Here is a 10,447-nt window from a genome sequence, read left to right on the forward strand (position 1 = left end):
CTAGTGCTGTACATCATTTATTAGTAAGGCTACGACTTAATCATGGGCATTTTTAGTAAAAGTCACGGACAGGTCACAGGGAAGAAACAAAAAATTACGGCCCATGACCTGTCCATGACTTATACCATAAATACCCCTGATTGGATCTTGGGGGGGGGGGAGGGGGGGAATGTTGGGGGGAGCCCGTGGCAGCAGGGGCCAGGGGGAGCCCTGGAGGGCCTGCTGCCACCCCAGCCACCGCCAGAAGGGGAGCCCTGTGAAGGTGCTGGAGACGAGGGAGCCGGCAGGGGCTGTAGAGAGGAGGGGTCTCGCCAGCAGTTTTCTGAGCATAGCCCCGATGGCTTGTCCCTGCCTGGTTCACTCGACTCTATGTTCCCGGCTGCCAGTGCACAATGGGGGCTCACCCAGCCCAGCTCCCCAGGCCTCCGGCCACCCGTCTCCGCACCCGGCCCAGGCTGGATTCCTCCTGTTTGCCCACACGCTGTGACTGGTGTTGGATGCGCTCGCCCCTGCCTGGCGAATGGCTGGCTCACTCCTCTGCTAGGTCAGGATTGGCCGTCAGGGCGGAGGGGCGTCGTCCCAAGCCCAGGGCCCGAGGCAGAAGGCGATGTGGCCACCTGGGCTGCACCACCCCCACCCGCCCCCACAGCATCACCTGATGTCCTCCCATGGCAGCAGCACCTGCCCTTACTACAGAAGAATATCTCACACAGCAGGGCTCTTGCCTGGCTCTGGGAGGGGGGACTAATGGATAGAAGACGGGGGCTGGGCGACAGGACTCCTGGGTTCTATCCCCAGCTCTGGAAGGGGAGTGGGGTTCAGTGGTTAGAACAGGGGGGCTGGGCATCAGGATGCCTGGATTCTCTCCCCAGCTCTGGGAGGGGAGTGGGCTCTAGTGGTTAGAACAGGGGGGCTGGGCGGCAGGATGCCTGGATTCTCTCCCCAGCTCTGGGAGGGGAGTGGGGTTGAGTGGTTAGAACGGGGGGCTGGGCGGCAGGACGCCTGGGTTCTCTTCCCAGTTCTGGGAGGGGGGTGGGGTCTAGTGGTTAGAACAAGGAGGCTGGGCAGCAGGACGTCTGGGTTCTCTCCACAGCTCTGGGAGGGGGGTGGGGTCTAGTGCTTACAGCCACCTCTGCCCCTCCCACACCTCCGCTTGTAGGTGCTGGGAGCTGGGCTGGGCCTGGGCCAGAGGCTCTTCCCCACTCAGGAAGGAGGATCCCAGCTGGGATTAGCTGAGTAAATGGGGCAGCAGACCTGTGTGCCACAGAGATCGCCAGCTGCTTAACCCTTTAGTGTCCGCACGTGGAGATGGGACCTGATCAAAATGGAATGGGGGATGATGGGAGAATGGGATCGGGTGGGTTAGAGCAGGGGGATGGGAACCAGGACACCTGGGTTCTATCCCTAGCTCTGGGAGGGGTGGGGTCTGGTGGTTAAGGGGGGTGGTGGCTGGGAGCCAGGACTCCTGGGTTCTATCCTGCTCTAGGTGGGAAATGGCAGGTGTTTGCTCCATTGCGAACCCCAGGTTGAGCAGCTGCTGCCAGAGCCTTTTGCACACCTTGGGCCATGGCCCCCATGGGGGGAGGGAGGTTTCACTTGAGGTGTATTGGGGGACTCCTGGGGCACTGCTGGTCCTTGTAGCCAGATGCCCCCGAGTAGCTCACTGTGTCTCAAGGCCTGGCCTGGAATCACTCCAGCCCCAGCTGCTGGCCCCTTGTTCCAGGTTGAGGACATGAAGATCTTTGTGGCCCCCAGTGCAGGGGGCTCGGCTCCCGTCTGAGTGCTGCGGTCTGGGGCCGTACTGGGGCAAGGGGGAACCAACCAAAAGGAGCAGGGACCCCCCTCCCTCACATGAAAGCAGACCCCATCGAAGCAGCCAGTGTTTGCCCTCCACCCAGTGCTCCGAGGGAAAACTTGGGATGCTGAGATAACCTCCCGGCCATACCCCATTCACCTGTCCAGCTCGGCTCAGGGGCGGTCAAGGGGAGCATAGGGTGTCCATTCCAGCGGTGGCTGCATCTCAGCGCTGGGCGAGTCATCCCCATGAGGTGTCACTATGCGACTGTTCCCTGACTGCCCCGCCCCAGAGGTGGCTGCAGCTCTGTTCCAGCCCAGAGAGAACCACTCTACCTGAGCCCACCCTGTTACTATTCGGTCCAGTTCTATGATGCTGGCTGTGTTTCCCCTGGCTGGGCAGGTCGGGGTACTATGTCGGCTGGGCCGCTGCCCCCTGCCAGCTGCTCTGTGTCACTGCCGGTCATCTCCAGCCAGTTCCACCCATCGGGGTTTGCTCCCCCTTCACTGCTCCCGTCTCACAGACTCAGGGTGCAGAGGTCCGGGGGGTGGGAGTGGCATAGCAAAGACCCCCATGGCTGAGCCCTGCTCCCTGGACTAGCGCTCCCAGCCTCTGGGCCAGCATCCTCCCCTTTCCTCAGGACAGAGCTCACACCCCATTACTGATGGCAACCCTTGGCCCTTCCCCTGTGCCTTCCCTCTGCAGATCTCCAAGCGCTTTGCCAAGGAGGTCAGGCTCATTATCCCCATTGTGCAGATGGGGAAACTGAGGCACAGTCACCCAGTAGATCTGGGACTCAAATCCAGCTCTCCAAAGTCCCAGACCGGTGTTCTATCCACTATACAACACTTCCCTCCAAACCCATTATGGGGACCCCTCATAGGGTGCAGAAATCACCCCCTACAGAGCTCTGCCTCATCCCCTGCTTCTCCCCAGCGTGGCAATAACCCTCTGCTAATCCCATTTATGCAGCCAAACCAGAGGGGCAGGCTGGCCCGGTGGTGAGGGTGCTACCCTGGGCTGTGGGGCTCTACAGTTCAATTCCCAGCTCTGGGACAAACTGCCTGTGTGACCTTGGACAAAGCACTTAGCTTGCCCCCTGGTGCCTCAGTTTCCCCCTGAGGATGGCTGTGATGCCCTGCCTCACCGGAGAGATGCCCAGGGCGATGGGGCCAGAGAAGGAGCTGGTTGGGCAATAACAGGCCTCAGAAGAGGGGTAAGCACTATTCTAATGTATGTAAATGAGGCTGGCTCCCCACAGAGCCAGCAGCCGGCTCCAGGGCTGTGCCCCCTACAGCTGACAGGCACCCAGCTCCAATCCACCTCCCAGGGGCTGCTTGCTGAGCCAGGTGCTGTGGCTGCCGGATGGGGGGTGGCTTCCCTGTGTCATGGGCATGTGGAAGCCATGGCTAATCCCTGGAGCTCGAGCCAGACCTAACGAGAACAGCTGATCCCTGTGTCACTAGCCCAGGGCCGAGGGAGACTGACCCCTCCAGGAGCTGGGGCAGGGCTGGGAATGGAACCAAAGTATCCTGAGGACCCCTAGGAGCCTGGCTGAGACCCTCCAATTCACTGCATGCAGGGGCCAGATGTGGGCCAGTCCCAAATCACTGGGGGGGAGGCCCCTGCTGCCCCATCCAGTCTTGCTGAGCTGCCTTCCTTCCCCTTCCCCAGTGCTGTTCCCCAACCCCCTGGGGTCATAGTGGCTGGGGCCCTGTCACAGACTCCCAGGTCGTGCCCAATCTTGGCTCCGTACGGTCCCATTCGGCGGCAATTTGGTGGACGGTCCCTCACTCCAGCTTTTTTTTTTTTTTTTTTTTTGTCGTTTGGGGCGGCAAAAACCCTGGAGCCGGCCCTGCCCACATGCCCAGTCTCTCCCTGCCTAGAGCCCACGGACAGTTCCCTTCACCTCAGGGAGATCTCAGCAGCGACCAGCAGGGGGTTAAACCCCCACCCTCCCCAAGCCTGGTAACCATCCCCCACTGCCATGAAAGCACATAGATCAGCAACCCTTCCTCGGGGGGGGGGAATGACAGGATCTGCCCCACCCCTGCCCCCTCCACTCCCACACAGGACCCTAGGCACCCGACACAGCTGGGAAGGGGTGCAGGGACCTGCCAGGGACAGGCAGCCCGGAGTCATGAGCTGCTGAGACAGTGCACGGTCCTGGGGGCATTAAAGGCACCAGCTCCTCCCAGCTCCAAAGGTCGCTGTGCCTAGCAGGGTCGCCAAAGGGTGAATGGCACTGGCCTTGCGCGGGTTCAAGGGTCGCTGAGGGAGGAGCGGGGAGCAGAGTGCCTGGACCTGTCACACAACTCCACAGAGGGCTCCCACCAAGGCACGGGACTGTTCTCCCAGCTGCAGACACCAGCACAGGCCCTTGAGTCGTTCCGGGAACACGCCAAGGAATCAGCACAACTGGTGCCAAGGTGCAGCTGGCTCTGGGGTGGGACAGCCAAGTAATAGCCTCACCCTGCTCCCTGCAGAGCTGAGCCTCCCATTGCCAGGGTGAGGCACTGGAGATGCCTGACTTTCAGGAGAGAGGACCCCCACACCGCTCCCTGCAGCACAGCTCCCCTAGTAGCGCATAGGGACCAACACTGACGCAGGGAGGTCTGTCTCTGTCCCTGCCCTGCCATGGCGCGTGAATACTTCACCCACAAGGGGGTACTGTTCCCATGCCTGGATTACTCCCCCGAGAAGCTGAGCTACGTGGAGAACGAATTCCAGGTGCAGGACGACGACATCTTCAACATCACCTACCCCAACTCAGGTAGGGGAGAGCGGCTGTGTGTGTGTGTGTGTAGGGGGCTCCTGACACACACACGGACATTAGATGGAAACACCAAACCCGTCACATGACCTGATTTCCTAGATGCCAGACCCGGGCACACACACACGCCCAGCCCAGGGTGAGACAAAGCAGGCTGCTCCTTGGGGCCCAACTTGCCCACCTTGTGCTAGGCTGGCTCTCTCCAGACACACTGTGATCACTGGCTTTCATCAGAGCCACCGGCAGGGCCAGGAGACCCTTGGCACAGCAAAATGAGACCTTCTGATTTTAGCACGGTCAATGCACCTCAGCTGATGGGGGCTGGAGCCAGGACTCCTGGGTTCTCTCCTCGGCTCTGGGAGCAGAGGGGGACCTAGCAGGTTGAGGGCTTGTTTCAGGCCCATTAACCCTTTCACCCCCAGGCACTAACTGGATGCTGGAGATCCTGAGTCTGATCCATTGTGACGGGGACCCCGGCTGGGTGCGCAGCGTGCTGAACTGGGAGCGGGCGCCCTGGGTGGAGAACCGGAGGGGGCTGGAGGCTGCCCTGAAATACCCCCCACCCCGGCTGCTCTCCTCCCACCTCCCCGTCCAGCTCTTCCCCAAGTCCCTGCAGCGCTCCAAGGCCAAGGTGAGAGGCGGGAGAGCAGGGGCTGCGGGTCAGGATTGAGGGGCACCGACAGGGCTGTGCGTCGGGAGGGGGGTGAATCCAGGGCTGCTGCTGGGTGTGAGTTACAGCAATGTGGGCGTGCGGAAGAGCAGCCAGTGGGGTGCGGCGAATCCGTCTCCCTGCAGAGAGGGTTGGGAGGTGACGGCCCTGGGTGGGTGGCTAATCGCTGGGTTCACCTGGCATCCCCCTCCCCCCGAGTGGTAGTGACCCCCTTCCCCTCCCCCCAGATCATCTACACCCTGCGCTGCCCCAAGGACGTCCTGGTCTCGCTGTACCACTTCTCCAAGCTGCTGCTCCTGTTCCAGGACCCTGGTTCACTGGACTCCTTCCTCGAGGACTTCCTGAGCGGGAACGGTGAGAAGCACCCCGGGGCCTCTTGAGCCGGACACCTGGGTTCCAAGCAAGTCACAAGTGCTTTGAGTTTGTGCCTCCCCAGCCCTTTGCCCAGGACCCGGCACAGCTCAGAACCCCCCTCCCCAAACAGCCGCAGCACAACCAGGGGTCTGGAAACACCACTGACGACCAGCCCACCCCTCCTCCCAGTACCAGGATAAAACCCAGGTGTCCCTCGCTCCTGCAGTCCCCAGTAGACCAGGGTGGAGGGGCCGGGTGGTGCCAGCTCTGGAGTCACCGTGCTGCTCTCCCCTGCACAGTGCCCTACGGCTCCTGGTTCGACCACATCACTGGCTGGATGGGGCTGAAGGGCAACGAGAACTTCTTCTCCATCATCTACGAGGAGCTGCAGCAGGTAGGGAAACCCCGCCCTTGGGTCATGCCCACACATAACTCCACCCCCTGGGGCCACCCCCACACGTAACCCCACCGCTGAGACCTCATCCACACATAACTCCACCCCCTGGTGACACCCACACATAGCCCCGCACCTGAGTCCCCATCCACATACATAGCCCCGCCCCCTGTGGACACACCTACACTTAACCTCATCCCTGTGGCTATGCCCACATGTAATCCCACCCCCTGGGGCCACACCCACATATAACCTAGCTCTTTGTGAGCCAAACCCACACTTAACCCCGCCCCAGGCAGCCAGTGTAGCTTGTGGCCAAGGCCCTGTGCCCTCAGAGGCTTCTGTCTGGATCCAGTGGGGAGCAGAACCTTCCGTATGGGGAAACTGAGGAACCTCAGATCCCACCCTTCACAGCAGCGGGTGTCTCCCTCAGGATCCGTGGGGCAGCGTGCGGAGAATCTGCAACTTCCTGGGGAAGGAGCTGAGTGGGGAGCAAGTGGCCACGGTGGTGGAGAACGCCTCCTTCCAGAGCATGAAGGGGAACAAAATTTCCAACTACTCGCAGCAGAGGGACGAGTTCATGGACCACCAGAACGGGGAGTTCCTGGGGAAAGGTGAGTCCTGGTTGGGGCCTGCAGGTCTGGATTAAGGGGCATGGGCAGAGCTTGTGGGGGCAGGGCTGGGAGAGCCGGGGCTGCAGGTCCGGAGTGAGGGGCATGGGCAGAGGTTGCGGGGGCAGGGCTGGGGAGTAGAGGCTGTGGGTTGGGAGTGAGGGGCATGGGCAGAGGTTGCGGGGGCAGGGCTGGGGAGCAGGGGCTGTGGGCTGGGAGTGAGGGGCATGGGCAGAGGTTGCGGGGGCAAGGCTGGGGAGCAGGGGCTGTGGGTTGGGAGTGAGGGGCATGGGCAGAGGTTGCCGGGGCAGGGCTGGGGAGCAGAGGCTGTGGGTTGGGAGTGAGGGGCATGGGCAGAGGTTGCAGGGGCAGGGCTGGGGAGCAGGGGCTGTGGGTTGGGAGTGAGGGGCATGGGCAGAGGTTGCAGGGGCAGGGCTGGGGAGCAGGGGCTGTGGGTTCGGAGTGAGGGGCATGGGCAGAGCTTGCGGGGGCAGGGCTGAGGAGCAGGGGCTGTGGGTCGGGAGTGAGGGACACCTTAGACCAGGGGTAGGCAACCTTTCAGAAGTGGTGTGCCGAATCTTCATTTATTCACTCTAATTTAAGGTTTCGCGTGCCAGTATTACATTTTAACGTTTTTAGAAGGTCTCTTTCTATAACTAAACTATTGTATGTAAAGTAAACAAGGTTTTCAAAATGTTTAAGAAGCGTCATTTAAAATTAAATTAAAATGCTGATCTTACGCCACCAGCCTGCTCGGCTCGCTGCCAGCCTGGGGTTCTGTTCACCTAGGCCGGCAGCGGGCTGAGCAGGGCCTATGGCCGGGACCCCAGACCTGGGGGGGGCGTGTTTCAGGGGTCAGGGCAGAGGGCTGGGGGAGGGGGTTCAGGGCAGAAGGCTGGGGTGTGTGAGGGGGTTCAGGGCAGAAGGCTGGGTGTGTGTTGGGGGTGTGGGGGGTTCAAGGGTCAGGGCAGAAGGCTGGGGTGTGTGAGGGGGTTCAGGGATCAGGGCAGAGGGCTGGGGGTGTGTGGAGGGTGTAGGGCAGAAGACTGTGTGTGGGGGGGTTCAAGGGTCAGGGCAGAGGACTGGGTGTGTGTTGGTGGTGTGGGGGGTTCAAGGGTCAGGGCAGAGGGCTGGGGGTGTGGGAGGGGTGCAGGGGAGAAGGCTGGGTGTGTGTTGGGGTGTGGGGGGTTAAAGGGTCAGGGCTGAGGGCTGGGGGTGTGTTGGTGGTGTGGGGGGTTCAAGGGTCAGGGCAGAGGGCTGGGGGTGTGGGAGGGGTGCAGGGGAGAAGGCTGGGTGTGTGTTGGGGTGTGGGGGGTTAAAGGGTCAGGGCTGAGGGCTGGGTGTGTGTGGGGGTGCAGGGCAGAAGGCTGGGGTGCTCGGCTCGTGGGGGTGCTCCCAGCCCCCTGCCCTGGGTGGCTCATGGCAGGGGGCTGGAAGGGATATGCCCTATTCCACCCCCTTCCCCCAGTCTCCGTCCCTACCTCTCTCTGCGTCCTCTACGGAGCAGGGAGCACGCTGCTGCTCTTCCCCCTCCCCCTCGCTAGGGCCATCAGCTGATTGGCGCAGGGACGGAGAGGAGGAGGGGCAGGAAAGCACCACACTGGGGGAAGAAGTGGGGGAGGGGGAAGCTTGGCTGCTGCAGAATCAAGCTTCTGCCTCCTGCCCCCGCAGGGGAGAGCGGTGGGCGGGGGGCTGAGTGGGGCGGGGGGCCGGGACTGCAGCAGGGAGCTGCGTGCCACTCAAAATCAGCTCGCATGCCGTGTTTGGCACGCGTACCGTAGGTTGCCGACCCCTGACTTAGACCATGTCCCCTGTGGTTTGCAGGGATCTGCGGTGACTGGAGGAACCATCTCTCCGAGGCACAGAGCCAACGATTTGACACCGTTTACCGGGAGCGGATGCAGGGTCTGGGCATGACCTTCCCCTGGGACTGACGGCCCTGTGCCTGCCATATCTGCACCCGCAATACACCGGCCCTGTGCCACCCACGTGCTACTGATCTTCCTGTGCCCTGGGAGATGTCCCTTGGGGCCGCATCACTGGGCTGGGTGTGTGACCAGCAGGGGGCAGCACCCACCCATGGGGCAGATCTGCATTTTTACTAATACGTGTGAACAAAGGGTTAGGGTTACTGTTGGGATCCACTAGGCAGAGCTACCAGGTAACTCGGGAGAGTGGAAAGCCAAAGTGTCGATGAAACTCTTTTGCTCTGGGCCTATCTGAAACCCCCAGACTCCATCTTGTGAATTCTCATTTACTTCCGTGCTAACTGCTTACATGTTAAAGCAGAAATGTATTGGTCAGCGTTTCTGGCAAATGGCTGTAGTTTCACTCACATTAGCAGAAATAATAAAGATAAGGAGGACGGAACAGAGAGAGATAGTTAGTTTGTTGCTGCTTTCCCATATATCCCCAAGGTATTTAGTGCAAAGGGTCAAGGGATGTACCTTGTTCTCCCTTCAAAATGACAAATGTATCCGCAACAGATGTCTCTTGTATCCCCCCTCCCCAAAATAATATATGTATCCTGTGTAACCTATTATCTATCGGTCAGCATAATGACGCAAAAGAATGAATGCTAAGTTGTTTGTCTCTCTGTATAAAAGAAGCTCAGTTGTGCTTGTAAGGTGTGTCTCTTCTGGCATAAGTCGAGGAGCACCCTCTCAGCTGACTGATAAATAAAGGACTTGGTACCCGTCTTCTTGTCTCTCCGTGCCTCCTTGGTGTAATTAGGTAAGCTCCGCGGGGAAACAGGCCCTATTTGGCCAACATTACTAAGAACAGACAGACACTGTAAATGTTGATTTTGCCTAAACCTGATGGATTTGTTAGTATAATGGGAATAGAGAAGAGCAGTTCAAGTATTACTGGGCATGGTGGGAATGTATAGGCGAGCGCACACTTGAAGACTGCCTCAGCTCCTTATCTCAAGGTGAGTTCAAGCAACCAGTTAGGAGGGGCAAGGGAGTCTGGGGTGCCGGCGTAAGAAACACTAAAAGGCAGAGAAAGGCCTGGCCGTGGCCAGAGCACAACTTTACTCCCTACCCCTCCCAGGAGGTACCAAAGGGGTGGGACGAAGACCCCGACTGATGAACCTCCAAAACAGAACATGACCATAGGTTGTCAGCAGGGGTGACAGGTTTGTATCATTTTTGGTGGTGCCCAGAACAGGTCCAAGTCTCCCCCTCCACCACCTGCTTTGTCAGCCAATATACAGTAACTCTCACTTAAACTGGTCCTGGTTAATGTTTTGTTACGTTAGGGTTACCATACATCCGGTTTCTCCTGGACATGTCCGGCTTTTCGGCAATCAAACCCCCGTCCGGGGGGAAATGCTAAAAAGCCGAACATGTCCGGGAAAAATACCGGACAGGCACTTCCTCTCCCGCAGCTGCTCTGCTCTTCCCCTGACTCAGACTTCGGCTCTGTTTAAGAGCCAAGCTGCCCAAGCCAGCGCTCCAGCTTCGGGCAGCCCCCTTGCCTCCGGATCCCAAGCCGCCGGCCTGGCACTTCCCTTCCCGGGCTCCAGCTCCTCTGCTCTGGCGGCGCAGGGTCCGGAGGCATGGGGGCTGCCCGAAGCCGGTAGAGCTCGGGCAGCTTGGCTCTTAAACAGAGCCGAAGAGTCAGGGGAGGAGCAGAGCAGCTGGAGCCCGGGAGGGAAAGTGCCCTGCAGGGAACGCAGGGTCCGGAGTCATAGGGGCTGCCCGAAGCCCGAGCGCTACTGGCTTCACGGGTTTGCCAGGCAGCCTCCAGACCCTGCGCCCCCGGCTGGACGCTTCCCCTCCCGGGCTCCAGCTGTGCTGGGGAAGCGCTGGCCAGGGGCGCAGGGTCTGGAGGCTGCCCGGCAAAC

At 60.4% G+C, this 10,447-nt stretch overlaps 1 protein-coding gene across 1 annotated transcript; it reads left to right on the forward strand.

The window, feature by feature from the left end:
* The first annotated feature begins 4,068 nt into the window (after window positions 1-4,068).
* LOC101934332 (sulfotransferase 2B1-like) lies at window positions 4,069-9,296 on the forward strand. The gene is made up of 6 exons (XM_065574453.1): window positions 4,069-4,568; window positions 4,991-5,199; window positions 5,466-5,592; window positions 5,892-5,986; window positions 6,420-6,600; window positions 8,422-9,296. The coding sequence occupies exons 1-6, from the start codon at window positions 4,433-4,435 to the stop codon at window positions 8,529-8,531; spliced, it is 858 nt and encodes a 285-aa protein (XP_065430525.1). The 5' UTR covers window positions 4,069-4,432; the 3' UTR covers window positions 8,532-9,296.
* Window positions 9,297-10,447: the final 1,151 nt, after the last annotated feature.

Source organism: Chrysemys picta, chromosome 20, assembly GCF_011386835.1.
Source record: "Chrysemys picta bellii isolate R12L10 chromosome 20, ASM1138683v2, whole genome shotgun sequence".
Taxonomy (NCBI): domain Eukaryota; kingdom Metazoa; phylum Chordata; order Testudines; family Emydidae; genus Chrysemys; species Chrysemys picta.